This window comes from Stegostoma tigrinum, chromosome 4 (genome assembly GCF_030684315.1).
Source record: "Stegostoma tigrinum isolate sSteTig4 chromosome 4, sSteTig4.hap1, whole genome shotgun sequence".
In the NCBI taxonomy this organism is placed as follows: Eukaryota; Metazoa; Chordata; class Chondrichthyes; order Orectolobiformes; family Stegostomatidae; genus Stegostoma; species Stegostoma tigrinum.
In genome coordinates this window covers 98840784-98863015 of record NC_081357.1, presented here as the reverse complement: position 1 = coordinate 98863015, position 22232 = coordinate 98840784, and the positions used below count along the sequence as shown (strand labels likewise).

Sequence of the window (22232 nt, the reverse complement as noted above, 5' to 3'; positions counted from 1 at the left end):
CTCATCTCAGCTCTAATTGACCAACCCAGTGCTATAGTCTCTAATTTGTAACTTGACAGGGGGAACAGCTCCTCTAGAGCCTCTCTACGCTGTCAAGCCTTTCTCAGAATCTTATGATTCAATTCAGTAACTTCTTATTCAGCTGCAGTCCAGAAAGTATACTCTCATTCTACTCTGTGCTCATTCTAGGAATCATTCTAGTGAACCTTTTCTCGCACCTTCTAAGGCAAATACATTCTTCATTAAATACAAAGACCAAACCTGTACGCACTACACCAGGTGTATCACCAAAGCCCTGTACAATTATACTAGTGTGTCCTAACTCTTGTCTTTTAGCCTTCCTCCTGTAAGACATAGGAGAAGTAGGTCCTTCAGTCATCCAGTCTGCTCCACCATTCAGTGAAATCATGGCTGACCTGATGATCCTCAACTCAACTTTCCTGCCTTTTCTCCATAACTCTTAATTCCCTTATTGATTAAAAATCTATTTATCACAGCCTTTATTATACTGAATGAATACCTGCTTCAGTAGCCATCTGTGCTAAAGAATTCCACAGATTCACTACCCTCTGAGAAAAGAAATTCCTCTCAATGCCATCTTAAATGTGTGACTCTTTACTCTGAGGTTATATCCTCTGATCCCTGACTCTCCCACGAGGATTCTCTCGCACTAATCAGATTGGTATCTCTGCATCTACCTTGTCAAGTCCTTGAAGAACCTTATATGTTTCCTTAAGGTTGCCTCACATGCTTCTATATTCCAATAAATACAGTCCCGATCTACTCAACATCTCCTCATAAAGCTGGGCCTCCATGTCTGGTATCAACCAAGTGAAGCTCTGGCCTGCCTCCTACGCCAATATATCTTCTGTTAGATAAGGGGTCCAAAACTGTTCAGTTCCGATTGTGCAATGACTAGTGTTTTATACAGTTTTAACAAAGTCTCCAAAATCTCCCTACTTTTATACTTCATTCCCTTTGAAATAAAGGCCAGTATTCCAATTGCTGAACTTGAATGCTAGCTTTCTGTGATTCATGTGTGAAGACTCCCAAATCTCTCTCCTATAGCTTTCTGCAGTCATTCTCGATTTAAATAATGCTCCTCTATTTTTCATGCCAAAACGCATAATCCCCTTCAATATCCCCTCGAATAAAGGCCAACTTAGAATTTACCTTCCCAATTGCTTGGAGATTCCGTCTGTTAACTTTGTGTTTTCTGCACAAGTGATTTATTGGAATGGTCCAGGGATGACTGATTACAGTTGCATTAATAATCATTTTTAAAATTAATGAAATGTCTAACTAAACACTATTTCCAGTGACTGAAAGATTAACAGCCAGAGGGCCCAAAATTAAACAGCCCGGCAAAAGAACCAGAGGTTACGTGAAGAAAAGTGTTTTTATGCAGCAAATGGTTATGATTTGACTTTTACTGCTTAATAGGATGGTGGGCTCAGATTCAATTATAATGTTTCCAAAAGAAATTGGACGGATAGTATAGGAGAAAATATAGGAAAGATATCAGGAAGGACTGGGAGGAGTGAGACTAATTTTTCTTTGAGAGACCTAGAGTTAACTTGATAGACAATTAGCGACCTGTGCATGCTATTCTGAGACTGTATAAGTTACATGACTGGTGTGGTGAAGAATATGTATAAATTATTCCAAACCATCATAAAACAAGGAATTGAGACAGTGTGTCAAAAATAGAAAAACAGTTACATTATAGAACTGATAGTTTCCATTGTACAGAAATTCATGAGAAGAAACAGCTAGCTAATACGGAATAAGAAGATCTAAATGGACGTATATTCCGAAAAAAATGATTTGGGTATAAAACTAAAAGTTAGTTTTGAATTCCAGATACTGCCCTGGGGGTCCAGATTCAGACTTCGAATATTCAACTCAATCTTACACAGGGTATGAGGTAAGGACATACATGTGTTCCCAGCATCTCCAGGCAGTTCACCAACAGTAACAATGTGCCTTTTATACTACGTGGTATCAGTAAGTTTGGCATGAGTACAGGAAGTGGGAAGTGAGGGAGTTAGGGAGTGTGTGTGTAAAGGACTGGGAGTCGGAGGTGGGGCAGGTAGTGGGATGGCGTACACACAAATGGGGACAGTGACAGGGAGGAGGTGCTCATGCATGCCTTCTCCCTCCCTCTGTACCCACTGCCCCCATTACACACTTCTCCCCTTCCCCTTCTCCATTAAATCCCCCCTTCCAATTTAAATAATGTTTATGCTCGTGTAAAATCTCAAAAGCTAAAATGAGTTAGTTACATGGGTCTATCAGGGGAGTTGTCTCCCAAGCCGAATATTCTGTAAGAAGTGCTATACTTGCCTCTGCACCTCCCCCCTTGCCTCCATTCAAGGCCCGGAATGAACCTTTCACATCAGATAGGGGTTCACCTGTACATGTGTCAACTTGATCTACTATGTCCACTGCTCCCGATGTGGCCTCTTGTACATTGGTAACACCAAGTGTAGACTCTGAGACTGTTTCATAGAGCATCTGTGCGCAGTATGCGACAAACGACAGCACCTTCGGTCGCCAGCCATTTTAACTCCCCCTCCCACCCCCTGGGTGACATGTCCATCCTGAGCCACCTCCAGTGTCTCAATGACACCACACGCAAACTGGAGGAGCAGCACCTCTTATTCTGCCTCAAGAGCCGACATCCCAATGGCCTAAGCATGGAATTCACCAGTTTTAAAATCTCCCCACCCCGGCCTCATCCCAAATCCAATCCTCCCTCTTATTCCTGCCTCCTTGACCCGACACACCTTGTCCATCTTCTCCCATCCTATCCACCCCACCCTTCGCACTGTCCAATCCCCACTACCCCCTACCTGCATCCACTTACCAACATCCCACCTGCCTTTCCCCAGCCTCTCACATCCTCCCTCCCGCCTCCATGACCTGACACAACTTGTCCATCTTCTCTGCCACCGATCCATCCTACCCATCCCATTGACCAATCCCCACCACTCCTTACCTCTAATCGCTTCCTCTTCTCTTTATTTATTTCCCAGCTGCCTTCCCCCTCCCGTTTCTGAAGAAGGCTCCTGACTCAAAATGTCAACTTGCCTGCTCCTCTGATGCTACCTGGCCTACTATATTCCTCCAGCTCCACACTGTTGTCTCAGACTCTAACATTGCAGTTCTTGCTTTCTTCGCCATTTTGTGAGGATTGATTTATTTTGCAAGCTTGTCAGATCGTCACCATGAGACATTTAACTATATTCCCTTCAAAATAGCCAACCTCAATGCGAGCCATACGTGCAAGATATGACCCCTACTTACAGACAAGACATCGTGTGGAGCAGGTACGTGCAGTTCAAAGTCTGTCGTTTGCCTCTGTCAGAGGGATCAAATTCTGCCCATTTACTAGCATTTCTAAGCCTGGCCCCAAATAGTGATGTTGTTTTGAAAGTTTTGTGAATTGCATGCTAGAGCAGATGATTGAGGAATATTTGAAATTGTGGCCCCATTCTCCTGTGTTTCATGTCAAATTCAGTGTATGATAGATGTTACTTTGCAGACCTTTGACTGTGGTTATTGTTGGAATGTGTTAATTGTGTTTGACACCAAAATCAAGCAGCGAAGCAGCCTTATTGGCTCCATCTCTTGACCTGATGTCTCCTCATGCTGGGGCGGATTGTCTAGTGGCCTTGGCTGCTTTTCAATAGGGAAATGGAAAACAGTGATGAATGTATAAAAATTGTGGAGGAGATTCTTGGTGAAGTGGCGAGATATCAGTTGGTGACCACAGCACCACTTTTGGGATAACGAACTGGGAGGATTCTGTCAGAAGAACATAGAAATAGGGGCAGGAATATTGTGTGTGGACATGAGCTTTCTCTGCCATTTAATAAAATCGTACTGATCTCTGACCTTAATGCATGGTCTTACTTTCAAACCTTGGTACCATTGAGTTAAAAATATTAATTTCAGCTTAACATATATAACAGTGAGTATCCACAGCCCTTTGTTATGAAGAATATCAATAATCACAAACTTCCAAGTGAAGGAATTTCTCCTCATTTCAGCCCTATGTGGCTGTCCCCATATTCAGAGTTCCTTAGTTTTGGATTCTCCAGGTTAGGAATCAATGTCTTAATAATCAACTGGTCCAGGTATCTCGGCAATCAGTTTGTCATCTAAATTTTGCATGTTGTGAAGGCTGAATGAGGAATTGTGATGAAAATGGAACAGTGTTGGAGGATCCAAATGATATTTAGAGAAAATGTGAATGTCCAGCAAATTTCTAATACTGCAATTAACAGTGATGTAAACAAGTGATTGCAGTTAAGGTTTGTCAATGCAATTATCCCACTGCCCCCTTTTCCTCCATCTTTATCTCATTTCAGTTGAAACAGTTGGGACACAGTGTGGACAAGGTTGAGTTCATTGTGATGGGTGGGACTTTTATGGCGCTGCCAGAAGAATACAGGGATTACTTCATCCGTAACCTGCATGATGCCCTCTCCGGTCACACCTCCAACAATGTGGCAGAGGCAGTCAAGTAAGTAATCAGTTTGAAGATTGGATTGATGGAATAGGAAACCTCTTGCTTGATTAGACTTGGAGACTGTGATGGATGTGCATTGCTAAGATCTATTCCTCTGCTGGATGAGTTGGGTGAAGCATTGATTGTAGAATTGCAACAATCTCAAACTTACATGCGCACATGCAGGCACATATGCACACACATGCCTGCATGCGCACATACACTTTTCCAGGTCTGTTAATTCACACAGGTGTGAATTGTGATGCACTTAATATCTGAAATCATTTGCTATCCCTGCAGTGACTATTTATTTCCAGCAGAGGGAAGCCCAAATCTTCTCAACTGATAACTTTCTCAGTTCAGACGCAACGCAGTCTCACAGCTACTTTCATAGCATGAACTGTAAAGCCCTGTAGCGACTGGTGTCAGTTAGTGTCCTATGGCTAGCTCCAGGTCCTCACAGCTACTAATGTTAACTAGCAGTGGGGCATACTCTGTCTTGAAAGGGCAAACCTGAATCTTAAAATAATATGTGCCCCTTAATTCTGGACTTAACCTCAAGAGGAAAATCTTTTCCATGTCCAACATTTCAAGACCTTTCAGTGTCTGATATACTTCAATTTAGTCACCCCCAACTCTTCAAAACTCAACTGGAAACCATTCTAACCTGTCTAATCTTCTGAGAATGTGGGATCTGTAAGGCTTGAACAGAGGACACGTCACTCCTTCATTGTTTCTTTGCTTTCATTGCCTTCTCACCTTTCTGTCTCTTTTCCTCTCTAATCCTGTTCTCCAACACTATTCATTTCTGAAGAGTTATATCAACCCAGTTTCTCTTTCCACTGATGCTGCCAGGCCTGCAGTTTCTCTAGCATCCTCCGTGTTTGTTTCTGCTGGCACTGTACACCAGTGGTGAAAGGACTAAATGTTAAAGGTAGTGTATAGGATGTCAGTCCACCTGGGTGCATTGCCCTGGAAGATGTTCAGCTTCTGTGTAGTATTAGCTGACTGTGACTAAGCAATTCCTGCATTGTTTAACAGTTACATGAATAAGTAGCATTTTCAGCAGACCTTCCCTGCAGTGCATTCATGCTATCCATTGCTGCAGTAAATGCTGACATAAAGTTAGTGTCATGGAGGTCTACAGTACGGAAAAAGGCCCTTCAGCCCATTGCGTGTGCGCTGGTCAAACATAAGCACCTAACTACTGTAATCTCATTTTCAATCACTTGGCCCATAGTCTTGTACACCTTGATATCACAAGTGCCCATCAAAATAGTCCTTAAATGTTATGAGGGTTTCCGTATCTACCATCCTTACAGGCAGAGGGTTTCAGATTTCTACCACCCTCGAGGTGAAAAAGAAATATCCTCATCTGCTCTAAAACTTCTGCCCTTTACCTTAAAGCTGTGCCTCTGGCATTGATCTCTCCACCAAGGGGAAAAGTTCCTTCTTGTATTCCAATCTACGCTCCTCATAATTTTATACATCTCAATTGTGTCCCCTCTCTCCTCGCTTGCTGTAAGTAAAACAATCCATCTGTCCATTCCTGAACCTGACCAAACCAGGCAGTATCCTGGTAAATCTCCTGTGCACATTGAATTCTTTGATTATGTGACAAAACAAATAGATGAAGGCATAGCAGTGGATGTGGTGTATGTGGATTTTAGCAAGCCATTTGGTAAGGTTCCACATGGTAGGCTCATTCAGTAAGAAAGGAAGCTTGGCTGTCTGGATGCAAAACTGGCTGTCCAATGGAAGATAGAGGGTGGTAGTAGATGGAAAGTATTCAGCCTGGAGCTTGGTGACCAGTGTTTGTTCTGCAGGGATCAGTTCTGGGACCTCAGCTGTTTGTGATCTTTATAAATTATTTGGATGAGGTAGTGGAAGGGTGGGTTAGTAAGTTTGCCAATGACACGGAGGTTGGTGGAGCTGCAGACAGTGTAGAGGCCTGTGTAGGTTGCAACGGGGCATTGACAGGATGCAGAGCTGGGCAAAGAAGTGGCAGGTGGAATTCTACCCAGAAAAGTGTGAAGTGATTCATTTTGGAATGTTGAATTTGAATGCAGAATACAGACTTAATGGCAGGATTCTCAGCAATATGGAGGAACAGAGGGATCTTGGAGTCCAGGTGTTGCTACCCAAGTTGATAGGGTTGTTAAGAAGCTATATGGTGTGTTGGCTTTCATTGGCAGTGGAATTGAGTTTAAAAGCTGTGACGTTATGCTGCAGGTCTATGAAACTCTGGTTAGACCACACTTGGAAGATTGTGTTTAGTTCTGGTCACCTCATTATAGGAAAGATGTGGATGCTTTAGAGAGGGTGCAGAGGAGATTTACCAGGATGCTGCCTGGACTGGAGAGCAGGTCTTATGAGGAAAGGTGGAGAGAGCTGGGGCTTTTTTCATTGGAGCGAAGAAGGATGCGAGGTGACTTTAGATAGAGGTGTACAAGATGATGAGAGGCACAAATAGAGTGGATAGCCAGAGACTTTTTCCCAGGGCAGAAATGACTATCACGAGGGGACATAATTTTAAGGTGATTGGAGGAAGGTATAGGGGAGATGTCAGAGGTAGCTTCTTCACACAGATAGTGGTGGGCGTGTAGAATGTGCTACAGGCAGTGGTAGTGGAGTCAGATACTTTAGAGACTTTTAAGCGACTCTTAGATAGGCACATAAAGGATAGTCAAATGTAGGGTATGCAGGGTAGATTGCTCTTTGTAGGATAATAGGTAGGCACAACCTCGTGGGCCGAAGGGCCTGAACTGTGCTGTACATTTCTGTGTTCTATGTTCACGTTCTCTGGTGCTATCCCATCCCTCCAATGTTGTGGATTCCAGAACTCCACACAGTACTCTAGCTGTGGCCTAAGCCAAGATTTTTTTATAGTTCCGTTACCTTTCTGCCCTTAAACTCTATGCCCTAATAAAAGCGAAACCACTTTGTTCATCTGTCCTGGTACTGTAATGAATAGGTGTACATGCACAAGAAGGCCCCTCTAATCCTTAGTGCTTCCCAGGGGTTCATCATGGTTGTTGTGTGGCTGGAGTGGGCTGGTAGAGAACCTTTTATTTTTACCAGATGTTTAGTCTGAGGTCGTTCTCACGTAGACCTCAGTGAATACGTTGCTGATAGTTTGTAGCTCATTTTAACTGATGAGATGAAGCTCACCCTCTTGCCCACTATTGATGGTTTGAAGTGAATGATTCTGGACTGAATCAAATGCCTGCTCAACTTTACCTCACACAGAAGAAATTTCCTACAAATGTGACACTATGAGAAAAGTGCTTGGAATGGAGATAGTCAAATTAAGAGCACTTTTTTGCATTAGTGACTTGTTGCTCATGATCCAGATTCAGAGCTGTGCTGTTATAGGAATCTGTTCTACTGTAAATGTCAGTGTGTTGGAGATGGTTAACTAGATCATTATCTGGAATGAATAGGTTGACCTAAATGGTTGGGTTGGACAGGTTGGCTTGTTTCCACGAGAGCCTTAGAGTGAGGGGTGACTTCTTTGAAATATGTAAGATCTTGAATGGACTTGGCAAAATATTTCTTAGAACATAGATAGAACGTAGAAAAGTACGGCATAATACAGGCCCTTCAGCCCACAATGTTGTGCCATGGAATAATCCTAATCCAAAAATAAAATAAAATAACCTAACCTCCATTCCCCTCAATTCACTGCTGTCCATGTGCATGTGCAGCAGTCGCTTAAATGTTACTTCTGACTCCGCTTCCATGACTACCACAGGCAAACTATTTCATGATCTCGCAACTCTCTGGGTGAAGATCCTCCCTCTGAAGTCTCCTCTATACCTTCCTCCTAACACCTTAAAACTATGACCCCTCGTGGCAGTCAATCCTACCCTGGGAAAAAGTCTCTGGCTATCGACTCTATCTATGCCTCTCATTACCTTGTACACCTCGATCAGGTCACCTCTCTTCCTCCTCCTCTCCAGAGAGAAATGTCTGAGCTCAGTCAACCTCTCCTCGTAAGACAAGCCCTCCAGTCCAGGCAGCATCCTGATAAACCTCCTTTGCACCCTCTCCAAAGCCTCCACATCTTTCCAATAATAGGGCGACCAGAACTGGACACAATATTCCAAGTGTGGTCTCACCAGGGTGTTGTAGAGCTGCAGCATAACCTCGCGGCTCTTAAACTCGATCCCCCTGTTAGTGAAATCCAAAACACCATATGCTTTCTTAACCACCTTATCCACCTGGGTGGCAACTTTGAGGGAGCTATGCACTTGAACACCAAGATCCCGCTGTTCCTCCACACTGCCAAAAATCCTGCCTTTAATCCAATATTCAGCATTTAAGTTCGACCTTCCAAAATGCATCACTTCACATTTATCCAGGTTGAACTCCATCTGCCATTTCTCAGTCCAGCTCTACATTCTGTCAATGTCTCGCTGAAGCCTGCAGTAACCCTTGATACTATCAACGGCACCTCCAACCTTTGTGTCATCAGCAAACATACCAACCCACCCCTCAACCTCCTCATCCAAGTCATTTATAAAAACTACAAAGAGCAGAGGCCCAAGAACAGAGCCCTGTCGGACACCACTCAGCACTGACCTCCAGGCAGAATACTTACCACCTACAGCCACTCTCTGCCTCCTGTCAGCCAACCAATTCTGAATCCAGACAGCCAAATCACCCTGTATCCCATACCTCCTGACTTTATGAATGAGCCTGCTGTGGGGAACCTTATCAAATACTTTGCTGAAGTCCATGTACACCACATTCACTGCTCAACCCTTGTCAACCTGTCTCGTGACTTCCTCAAAGAACTCAATAAGATTTGTAAGGCATGACCTGCCCCTCACAAAGCCATGCTGACTCCCTTTAATCACGCTATGCTTTTCCAAATAGTCATAAATCCTATCCCTCAGGATTCTTTCCAAAACCTTGCTGACCACAGATGTAAGACTGACTGGTCTGTAATTTCCAGGGATTTCCCTATTCCCTTTCTTGAAAAGAGGAACAACATTTGCCTCCCTCCAATCTTCTGGTATGACTCCCGTGGAGAGTGAGGAAGCAAAGATCTTCGCCGGCGGCTTAGCAACCTCCTTTCTCGCTTCCCGGAGCAACCGAGGATAAACCTGGTCTGGCCCTGGGGACTTATCAACCTTAATGTTTGCCAAAATTTCCAGCACATCAACTTGCTCAATCTTGGTCTGTTCAAGCCTGTTTTCCTGCTCAAAGTTCTCATTCACAACAAGGTCCCTTTCCTTAGTGAAAACCGAAGCAAAAAACTCATTTAGGGCTTCCCCTGTCTGCTCAGATTCCACGCACAAGTTCCCTACGCTATCCCTGATCGGCCCTATCTTCTCCCTGATCATTCTCTTATTCCTCACACATGAGTAAAATGCCTTCGGGTTCTCCCTAATCCTTCCTGCCAAGCCTTTATTGTGCCCCCTCCTGGCCCTCCTCAGTCCACTTTTGAGCTCCTTCCGAACAAGCCTGTAATCCTCTAAAGCTGTGCTAGACCCTTGCTTCCTCCACCTTACGTACGCTGCCTTTTTCATTTTGACAAGAAGCACCTCTATACCCGTCATCCAAGGCTCCTTAATCTTACCCCTTCTTACCTGTCTCAGAGGAACAAATTTACACATCACTCGCAACAACTGCTCCTTAAACAGCCTCCACATGTCTGCTGTGCCCTTTCTGTGGAACAATTGCTCCCAATCTGTACTTCCCAACTCCTGTCTGATAGCGTCATAGTTTCCTTTACCCCTGTTAAATATCTTCCCCTGGTAACTGCTCCTTTCCCTTTCCATAGCTATGGTAAATGTGAGCCTGTTGTGGTCACTGTCGCCAACGTGTTCTCCCACCACGAGATCTGACACCTGTCCTGGCTCATTGCCGAGCACCAAATCCAAAATGGCCTCTCCCCTCATTGGCCTGTCCACATGCTGAGTAAGGAAACCCTCCTGAACAACTTGACAAAAACGACTCCATCCAAACCATCTGCACGAAGGAGGTTCCAATCTATTTGGGAAAGTTGAAGTCACCCATAACAACAACTCTGCTACGTTTGCACTTTTCAATAATCTGCCAGCCTATGAGTTCTTCAATCTCCCTACTGCTATTTGGGGGTCTGTAGAAAACCCTCAGCGAGGCGACTGCTCCCTTGCTGTTCCTAACTTCCACCCATACTGACTCAGTCGATAAACCTTCCTCGGCAACCTCAGCCCATATCACCTCAGTAGACGAGCCCTCATCAAAAGTTCTGTCAGCCACCGTTATACTGTCCTTGACCAACAAAGCCACACCTCCCCCTCTTTTACCACCTTCCCTGACCTTAATGAAAGATCTAAACCCTGGAACCTGCAACATCCATTCCTGACCCTGCTGTATCCATGTCTCCGAAATGGCCACAACATCGAAGTCCCAGGTACCTATCCAAGCTGCAAGCTCACCTACCTTATTCCGGATACTCCTGGCATTAACGTAGACACACTTCAATCCAGCTTGCTGTCTGCTAGCACACTCCTGTGACAGTGAGGTCCTGACCGTGTCCTCCCTACGCTCATCCTCCTGTGTACTAGGACTACACCTCAGTTTCCCATCCCCCTTCTGAGCTAGTTTAAATCCACCAGAATAGCACTAGCGAATTTCTTCTTGTGCATCATTCCAGAACAAGGGGGAAGTTTAAAAATTAGCAGTCAGTTTTTTGGGACAAAGATGAGGGGAGTTTTTTTTGAAGAGTGTTGTGACTTTTGGAACCTTCTGCCTCAAAAAGAAGTAGAAGAGGGACCATTGAAATTTTTTAAAAATAGGTAGATAATCTTTGATGGTATTGCCTAACAAAAATCTTTCAGCAGTAGTTGAGAATGTGGAATTCAAAATATATACAGTCAACCATTTTGAGTGGACTCTGAGCTGAACAGTCATGAACAAAACAAAGTTGCTGGAAAAGCTCAGCAGATCTGGCAGCATCTGTGAAGAAAATATTAGAGTTAACTTTTTGGGTCTGGTGATCCTTTCTCAGGGTTAGCTGAATGGACATCTTTGTATTTCTATTTCATACATTTATATGTTGATACTGATTCCTATCAACTCTCCTTGTTAAAACTTCAGACAGGATGCTGCAGAGGTAATTTTGCAATGCTGGAGATGGAGCCATGGGAATTTGTGTTTATATAGCATTGCCCACATGCCAGAAGGCAGGTAGTTCTTTTCTCTTGCAACACCTCAAGGAACAGTACGATTTAGATAAAAAGGCTCCTGTGGGCACGAGTCTGCCAGGGGCTCATGATGTTTTGAGGAAATTTTTGAATGTGGTTAATGATTTTGTTTGCTGGATTGAAATGTTAGGAATTTCCTGAACAAGGAATTTGTGAAGCATTGTTGGCCGTGGGGGAGCACATGGGCGGGTTTGGAACTAAACAACATCAGTGAACAGTATGTTGGATCTCTATTGTCAATTTGCTATTCATAGAAGTTCCTTAGATTGTTGCAGGTTCTAAACAATGACATGGCGTATAGGAAGTGACAATGAGACTGCTCAAAGGGAAGACTGGAAGCTGGTACGGTGTCAAGCCCAAAGAGTATTCTAGATTCGGATCATGAAAGGGGTGTAGTATCTAGAGAGTTGAAATGACACACAACCTGGAAGAAAAGAATTCCAGAGATCAGTCCAACCACAGATCCTCTGGAGAGTGGGACAGTCATGCCACTTATCCCTGAGCAACCTATTGGTAGTACAATTGAGATGAAGAACCTTGAAGGGCAAGATTGTCGAGCTAACAATTAAGACACTGACTAGTGGAGGGGAGGGTGTCAAGGGAGCAGATTGGATGCTGACCCCTTGAGGGGAGCAATGTCTAGAGAGCAATCTAGACATTGAGTGTCGTATATTATGCTCTGCGAAGCATTGTCCATGTGTTAGATTGTAGATTGGTAAGTCTGTTCTCCTGACCGGGCAGGGTATTCCAAACAGGGAAGATCAATCGCAAAGCAGCAAAGGAAAGCTGACAAATATCAGATGAGATAACATCATTGTCCAGAAACATTGCGGATTTCAAGTTCCATGGAATAGTCCAAAAGCATTGACCAGAAAGTGGGGCAACTGCCTTGGTTTTACAGCCGCTGACTGAGATAATTATTGATACAACTCTTAAGACCGCGGTGTTCTTCGTCATTTTCATTGAAGAAGTAATTCTCCTGCAGTCAGATTTTAACAAGCTTCTATTTCAGCACCTGCTCAAATTGAGAAACTGGTGATTGAATATTGATTGGCAAAGTATACCATTTATTAACACAGATTTTTATGTTTTTTAATTCACTGGGAAATTTATTGTTTTGATGTTTAGATTCTAAATAATAGCTTTTTTAATGAACCATCAATCTGAAACCATGTTTGTGATACAGAGAGGTGAGAGTTGATCAGTCATTCCTATAGACTGGCAGGTTCAAGTAGCCAGCAATCCTTGTATATGGCAAAAATGAAAAGTTAGCTGCAGGGCAATGTCGAGACAGCTTGTGCTGACTTTTCCCTATCACGTGTCATGTTCCAGTGCTCACATTTGTTCTGAGACTTCAAAGACCAGGCAATATTAGTCCATGGTTCTGATTAATCCCAGTCAGACCCCTCCCAATGGTGCATCTAGAAATACAGTGTTCCTGCTCCTCAAAACCCTTAACTCTGGTCTTGCGTACATCCCCAGTTTTAATCCTTGCACTGCTGGAGGCCATCCCTTTAGGTCAGTGTCTCCCTTTCTAACACTTCCCACTTCTGTTCGTTTAAGATTTTCCTTTAACGTTTTGGAGTAGATCTGTAACTCGGGTTGTGGGCGTTGAAGTTGGTTCGCTTACTGAGCTGGTTTGTTGCTTCACAGATGTTTCGTTACCATGATTGGTAACATCCTCATTGCAGCCTCCGATGAAGTGTCGGTGTGTTTTCCCTCCTGGTTTTTCAACACTGGTTTTAAATACAACAGAAATTGCATGCCAAAAAATGTTATTCAAGGAAGCAACCAATCAAGACTGGACAACTGACATGAAATGAACCATTAACATCAGCCAACAGACCACAAGAGCCAAGAAAAGACAGACCCTGCAAGACAAGCTCGCCACACTTACCCACAAAAACCACAACAACAGAACAGACACACGGATAAGAAACCGCTGACAGGAAACTGACAGACATGGGAAAAGCCGTTCTCACCCGAGGACTGAATTACAACTACAGGGACGCCAACAAAATGGAATTCCTAGCTACACTGGAAGCCACACTCAATTCACATCAATAGACATACCACTAGCAAGGGAAACAATGACAACACTACTTGAACAAGAACACGACCCCAGTGAAACCATCTCCAAGGACAACATACTGAAACTATTGGACCTATGCCTGACCACCCACTTCACCTTCAACAGCCAAGCATACGAGCATATCAACGGGACACCCATTGGATCACCTGTTTCCGAATTCATAGCAGAAGCAGTGATGCAAAGACTGGAAAGGACTGCCCTCCCACAAATCCAACCTAAACTGTGGATACGCTACGTAGATGCCCCCTTGTCATCATTAAACGGACCAAATGTCCTGACATACTCATCACACTGCCCTACATCAGGAACGCGTCAGAATTCACTACAAGATGTCTCCGACCACTGGGCATCAGAGTGGCACATAAGCTCACAGCAACCCTACAACTGCTCACCTGAACTAAAGATCCACTCCCCGCCATGAACAGGACCAATGCCATCTACAAAATCCCCATGCAGAGACTGTGAGAAACACTACATCGGACATGCAGGAAGGAAACTAACAATAAGAGTATCTGAATTCCAACTGGCTACAAAAAGACATGACCAGTACTCACTCATCTCAATGCATATGGACGAGGAGAACCACGGCTTCGACTGGGACAACACCAAAATCCTAGGACAGGCTAGGGAGAGACAAGCATGGCGATTCCTGGAAGCATGGCACTCCACAAAGCAGGCTATTAATAAACACATTGAATTCAACCCCATATGCATTCCAATATGAAGGAACACCAGAATTGAGGCAATCCATCTCAACAGACTCCAGAGTTTGAAAACCAGGCAGGAAAACACACCGATGCTTCATCGGAGACTGCACTGAGGGGGTTACCAAGCACGGGAATAAAATGTCTGCGAAACAACAAACCAGCTCGACAAGCCAACCAACCTCAAAAGACTTCCCTTATTTTCCACCTTTTTGTCTGAGTGTTTTGATAGTGTTCTTAGTGTTTTTCTTAATATTTTGACTGGCTGTTAATTTTTGTCTGATCCCACTGTCATGAAACATCTTGGAATGTTTTACTTTGTCTTCTGAAAGCTGATGTGTAACTTCCAGGTGCTTTCTGTTATTAAGAAGCGCTGACTAGTGCTGAGTTAAGTTATAATCAGCTTGAGTCTGTTAAAACCAGGGAATGAGCAAAGTGGCCTCAAAATGGTCTTTATAACTGTGTGCGTGAAGGATGACCCTCACAGAAGACATTTGATTTGTTTCCTCCTTCTATAATCTTCCTGACCGATGTTGTAACTAAGTGCCTTTCATGTTTCTGGTAATAGTGATGACTATGGCCTGAATGTACAGTATTTGAAGATTACTGCCAATGGTTTTAATCTGATTTCAGGTACTCTGAGCGTAGCAATACGAAGTGTGTTGGCATCACCATTGAGACCAGACCAGACTACTGCCTGAAGCGCCATCTCAGTGACATGCTGCAATATGGGTGTACACGGCTGGAGATTGGGGTACAGAGTGTCTATGAGGATGTGGCCAGAGACACCAACAGGTGGGGCATGATTCAGAATCCAAACAGTTGACTTTGTAATTGTCGAAATTGCCATTGCTGCTCTGTATCACATGAACATAAGTGGGTCATGTACTTTCTCAAGTTTGTTCTGCCATTCAGTAGGTTTATACTAATCTATAGTCAAACTCTGTACATATTTTACTCAATTTTTCTTAGTGTCTTCTAATTTTTAAAATCAAACTTGTATTTAAAATAAGCAATTAAGAACATGAGAAATAGGAGCCAGAGAGATCTATTCAACCTCTCAGATCTTTTCCACCATTCAGTAAGATCGTGGCAGATCATCTTACCCAACACTGCCTTTCCACTCAACCTACAAGCATGGGAACAGACCCTTTGGTCCAATCAACCATGTTGACCAGAAGACCTAAATTAATCTAGTCCCATTTGCCAGCATTTGGCCCCAAATCTCTCTAACTCTTCCTATTTATGTGCTCATCCAGATGCCTTTTATATGTTGTGATTGTACCCACCTTTATTGCTTCCTCTGACATCTCATTCCAAACATGCACTACCGTCTGCGTGAAAAGATTGCGTCTTAGGTCTCTTAAATCTTCCCTGTCTCACCTTAAACCTATGCCCTCTTGTTTTGAACTGCCCTACCCTGGGAAAAACACCTGGGCTACTCACCTTATCCATGCCCCTCATGATTTTATAAACCTCTGTAAGGTCACACCACAGCCTCTGATGCTCCAGGATAGTAGCCCCAGAGCCTATTCAGCCTTTCCTTACAGCTCAAACCTTCCAATCCTGGCAATATACTTGTAAATCTTTTCTACACCCTCTCGAATTTAATGACATCTTTCCGATAGCAGGGAGACCAGAATCGCATGCAGTATTCCAAAGTAGCCTAATATCCTCTACTGCTGCAACATGACATCCCAACTCCCATATTCAATGCCCTAACCAATAAACTGTCTACCTGTGACTCCACTTTCAAGGAACTATGAATTTGCACCCCAAGATTTCTTTGTTCAGCAACACTCTTAGGACCTTACCGTGAAGTGTGTGAGTCCTGCCCTGATTTGCCTTTCCAAATACAGCACCTCACATTTATCTAAACTTAATCCATCTGACCCTCCTCGGCCCATCTGATTAAGATTCTGTTGTGCTATGAGATAACATTCCTCACTGTCCACAACAATGCAAAGTTTGGTGTCATTTGCAAACTCTCTGACCATTCTTCATATATTCACATCCAAATCATTTATATAAATGATGAAAAACAGTGGGCACTGCACCGATCCTTGGAGTATACCGCCACTGGTCTCTGGCCTCCAGTCTGAAAAACAACACTGCACCACCCCCATCTGTCTCTTACCTTCAGGTCAATTTTGTATCCAAATGGCTAGTTCTCTCTGGATTCCATGTGACCTAACTTTGCTAACCAGTCTACCTTGTGAAACCTTGTTGAATGCTTTTCTGAAGTCCTCGTAGAAAACGTCCACAATTCTACCTTCTCCGCATTCGCTTAGTGCACAAGAATCTATTCATTTCTGATTTGAATGTATGAGGACAGAACATTCAGAGTCCCCTGGGGTGAAGAATTCCTAAGATTTACAACAACTTAACTGAAGAAATGTCTCCTCACTTCAATCCTAAGTGGTAAACTCCCTTATTCTGAGTCTGCGGTGCCCCGACTTTTCACAGTTATCCAGGTGGTGTAGTGTCAGGGCATTGTGGAAATGGAGCATAACTTCTAACTCCTTCTATTCTTGTTGTCTTGCTATAAAGACCAGCATTCCATTTTCTTTTAGATTTTTGTTCTCTCTGTTCATGACAGTTTGATAACCTGTGTACATGGATCCATAAATCTCTGGACCTCTGCTTCTAGCTTTTCACCATTTTGAAATTACCTTGAAATTCATTTGCCATTCTGTCATTAATTGCTACTTTTTTTGTATTTTCATGCTTCCACCTACACTGCTATCTGCCTTTGAGGCACTGGCAACTAGATATGTGGCATTCTGTCTTGTAATCCAAGTCATTACTGAATACAAGAATAGTTGAGGCAGCAGACACCTTTGTGTGAAACCACTGGTTACATTCTGTCAATTAGACTACCTGCTGTTAGTCTCGCTTTTTTTCTTCTTCCATTCTGTCAACTTCCCAACCAGATCAATGATCACTCAGGTGAGCGTTGGAATAGTCAGAGATAATGAAGGCACGATTGAGCATTTGAGCAGCAGGTCATCTTGAGATTGAGTAAAGTCTGACAATGTTATAAAACTGGAAATATCTTTGATTGTGACAGGACAGATTGAGAGAGTGGTTAGCAAAGTGTGTGCAGTATTGAGCTGCATTTTGATATTGAGTATAAAAGCAGGGTAAGTCTGATTAGACTAGAATATTGCATCAGGTTCTGGCCACCACACACAAGGAAGGATGTGAAAGGCCTTGAGAGGGTGCAGAGAAAGCTTATCAGAACTATGCATGAGGAATTAGGGAAGCTGGTGGTGTCCAATGTGGAGCAAATGATTTTTAGATGGTATGAACAAGATTGACTAGTTTGGTTAAAGCAGGGAAGGAAAAACTGTTCCAATTAGCTGATGGTATGAGGACATTTCTTCATAGGATGTGGGTGTCACTGGCTGGACCAGCATTAATTGTCCTTTCCTAATTGCCCAGAGGGCATTTAAGAATCAAGTTGTTGTGCGTCTGAAGTCACTTGTAGACCAGACCAGGTAAGGATGGCAGCTTCCTCTTGTACAGGACATGAGTGAATTAGATGAGATTTTCCTGACCATCAGCAATAATTTCATGGTCATCATTAAAGTCTTATTTCCCAATTATTATTGAATTCACATTTTGCCATGGCGGGATTCAAACTCTGGTTCCCAAAACATTACCAGTGTCTCTGGATTAGTGGCCTAACAATAATACCACGCAGCTACTACATAAAAGTAGACCTCAAAAAGAATGGAGTTTAAAAATAGGGAACTCTTGCTAAATTATGCAAGACACTGGTTAGACCATGCCTGGAATGTTGTGAGCAGTTTTGGTCCCCTTATCTGAGGAAAAATATACTGGTATTGGAGATAGTAGGAACTGCCGATGCTGGAGAATCTGAGATAACCTGATGAGAAGCTGGATGAACTAGCAGGCCAAGCAGCTTCAGAGGAGCAGGAAAGCTGATATTTCGGGTTCGGACTCCTCTTCAGAAATGGGGGAGGGGAAGAGGGTTCTGAAATAAATAGGGAGAGCGGGGCAGGCGGATAGAAAATGGATAGAGGAGCAGATAGGTGGAGAGGTGATAGACAGGTAAAAGAAGTGGGGATGGAGCCAGTAAAGGTGAGTGTAGGTTGGGGGTTAGGGTGGGGATAGGTCAGTCCAGGGTGGCCGGAGAAGTCAAGGAGGCGGGATGAGGCTGGTAGGTAGGAGATAGGGGTGAGGCTTGAAATGGGAGGAGTAGATAAGGTTCACTCAGATGACTCAGGTGTTAGATATAAGCTTATGAGGCAATGTTGAGTCTTGTTGAAATTTTTTTTTTAAATGAGTGGCAATCTTATTGAAACATACAAAATTCTTGGTGGAATTTGACAGGGTTGATGTGGAAGTGTTATTTTCCCTTGAGACAGAATCTACGACTAAATGGCATAACCTTAAAGGAAGGAGTCACCCTTTTAAGACAGACATGAGGGAGATTTCTTTGAGGGTAGTGAACCTGTGAAATTCTTTACCACAGGTAGCTTTAGAGTCTGGGTCTTTGAGTAGTTGCAAGGCAAGGGGGTTAGGGGGAAATAGCAGGAAAGTGAAGTTGAGAATGATCAGATCAGCCACAATCTAGTTGAATGATGGCCTCGTTCCTGGGATGGCAGGACTGTCGTATGAAGAGCATTTGGACAAACTGGTCCATGTTCTACCGAGTTTCGAAGAATGAGAGGTGATCTCATTGAAACCTACAAAATACTTAAAGGGATAGTGTAGATGCAGGTAAAATATTTCCATGTTTGTGGAGTCTAAAACCAGGTGCCATAGCCTAAAAATAAGGGGTATGCTACTAGGTTAGAATGAGGAGAAATTATTTTACTTGGAGGATTGTGAACCGTTTGAATTCTCTACCATGGAGGGTTCTGGTGGCTCATTCTCTGAAAATTTTTAAGGTGGAGATTATTAGATGTCTGATTACCAGTGGGGGACTTAGTTATGAGGATGAGGTTAGTAAAAGGCATTGAAGAGTTTGATTAGCCATGATCATGTTAAATGGGGTTGATAGCTGACTGAACTGTCCTGCTTGTATTTTCCGGTGATGGGCTGAGTAGCTTACTTCTGCTTCCACATCTTGTGGTCTCATGGATTAGGGGACAAAGAGTTTAGGTTGTTTAACGGCCTCATAGCCTAAAGAGTATCCCTGGGGCAAATCAATTTTGTCTGCAAATGCTATGACTGGACAATTTAGTTAGGAACTGCGAACAAAATGAGGATTAAGGTTTGTGGACAGCAGAAGGAACCTGTGACAGAGGAAAGCTGATACCACTCTCTAAACATCCCCTTGCATACTTCAACACAAATACAAAATTGCAAAAATCCACACTTAAAATGCTGATTGAATAAAGTGTAAAGTGAATCAATGGTATACAGTATGATCTTAAGCAAAAATATTTTAAGTTGTTGATTCAAACAGAGTAAACAAAATAAAACTGCAGTTTTATTTTGGATCCTAATGGTTTTTGAGCCCCTGCTGTTTGACTGTGTCCTGTTGATAGACGTCATGATTCGACTAGCTAAACTTTTGCTTCTCTTCTTTCTTCAGGGGTCACACGGTTAGGGCCGTGTGTGAGTCATTCCAACTGGCAAAGGATGCTGGCTTTAAAGTTGTGGCACACATGATGCCTGACCTTCCTAATGTCGGCCTGGAGAGAGACATTGAACAATTCATCGTAAGTGCCCATCTTATGGGTTCTCCTTTGATCAAGTAATTGGTGTAACTTTGGCTATCCAATAGTGCCTTCATTTTAAATGTAAAGTGAAATTTGATAGCCAGTTCAACATAACCATATACATGAGTCTGTGTCATTGAAAAACTTTACAACAATATTGAAGGAGATAATCATACTTCTGTTAGCACTTTAAAGAGCAAACCAGTTTTCTTTGTATTTCTGTATTATCTATTAATTACTTTCCATGCGGAAATCTAAATACCTTTTGAAAGTTAAGATTGAAAATGATACCACCACCCTTTCACGTGATGCATTGCAGATCAGCACAGCCTGGAACGGGGGCAAAAGAAACTTCAGAGATACTTGTTTGAATGACCATTTTATTCTCCAGGTGTGGACATCATTGACAGACATGCTAAGGCGCTTCAGAAATTGAGAGTTACCCACATTGATGGGGACTGGAGTCAAGTAAAGGCAAAGAAAGGATGGCCAAGGCCCTTTCCCTAAAGAAAACAAGCAGCGAATCTGTTGTGATTTTATGACAATCCAACAGCTTTATTATCATTTTTACCAGCTTTTACTATGATAACATGTATGCATTTGTGGCGCCAATATGTTGGTAGGTTAAAAGCTAGACATCTTCAAAAAAATGCAGCTAAGAAATCATAAATGGTTCATTCTTAAAGGAATTTAGGACCATTTTGATAGGTTTAATTGAATATGTTTCTCTGATTTTTTCTCCCGATAGTGACTTTCTGTGAAAGCATTGTGCTCCAAGTAAGTTGTCATATTGCATTTTCGTAATATTCATGCAATAATTTATAGTCTTCAGTAAATACCTCACCCTCTCAAGATCATTCTTGTAAGCTTGTTTCTATTGATTTTATAATAGGAAGACTGCTTTTTGAAAATCCAGATTCTCAGAGAGTGCATTTGCATTAAATGTTTATGCTTACGTAAAATGGTTTTGGCTTCACAGCGTTGTAAATGGGGTGTCAGGGATGGACCGTACTGACCAATGAGTGTTTCTGCTAGGAAGTTCATTTTACTTTGCTTCTGTTTTGAGGAGGCTATGACTCCGGATTCTATTGTACTGACAAGTTAACTAAAAATTTGTCTTCAAAAGAAACTGCATTGTAAGATTCTTGAGTTCTAGTCTAAATTTAGCCTAAATGACGTGACCAAGTTCTGGTGACAGAACAGGTATAAGCAGCACCATCAGTATTGAGGATATGTAAGAATTCTACTCAAGTGGAGCAAGCCCACTTAAAATATATGGGGTTATCTTTGTACTGTGAAATGAGGGGTGTCAGATGTTATGTTTTAAAACAAAATGAACTGTTCCAAATGAGAGAGATTTGTCAAGACTAGTAGTTAAGGAGGTGCACTCTGTTCCCTGTGTAGCTGAATTTGAGTTGATTGAGCCAAGAACCTTGGAGACCTTTTTGACAGTTGTAGCTGTCACAAATGAAATGAGTTTGTCTCCATCAATTTCCAAGTCGTTGAGATTTTGCTGAGCATTAGAGGAAATCATAAAAAGTAGGCACAAAAGTGGCCTTTTCAATTCTTAAAGTCAATTCTGCTGTTAAATAAAATGATTGCCAATCTTTTTGTTGAACATTCCTACAATATCTCTTGATCGTTTGATTTTTTACAGTCCAACAATCCATTAATTTTGATCTTTAAAATATCCAGGAATAAGTCTCCAAGGCATCCTGAAATAGAGAATTTCAAAGATTGATAACGCTCAAGTTATTTAAGTCTAACATGCCTAATCCATCATTTTGGGTCTTTAAGCTCTATTTCCAGCCCAGCATTTACTATGAAGGGTCTAAGAATTTTGTACATTTCAGTTAGATCAGATGTCAGTCTTGTAAACTCAATGGAACACAGGCCTAATCAACCCAGTCTCTCCTTATTGGACATTCTCCTCAACAAAGGAATTAGTCTTATGACCCTTTGTTGTATCCCCCTTATTCTAACTTGGTTAAGGAGTCCAAAACAGTTCAGGTATGGTCTGACAAT

At 42.6% G+C, this 22232-nt stretch overlaps 1 protein-coding gene across 1 annotated transcript in view; it reads left to right on the top strand.

The window, feature by feature from the left end:
• The window catches only part of elp3 (elongator acetyltransferase complex subunit 3), an 84828-nt gene that overhangs the window by 15674 nt on the left and 46922 nt on the right, over positions 1-22232 (top strand). Inside the window, exons 5-9 of the mRNA XM_048531805.2 lie at positions 1864-1927; positions 3264-3332; positions 4377-4531; positions 15145-15306; positions 20081-20207. Of these exons, the coding sequence (XP_048387762.1) occupies positions 1864-1927; positions 3264-3332; positions 4377-4531; positions 15145-15306; positions 20081-20207 (577 nt within the window). The remainder of the gene's footprint in view (positions 1-1863; positions 1928-3263; positions 3333-4376; positions 4532-15144; positions 15307-20080; positions 20208-22232) is intronic.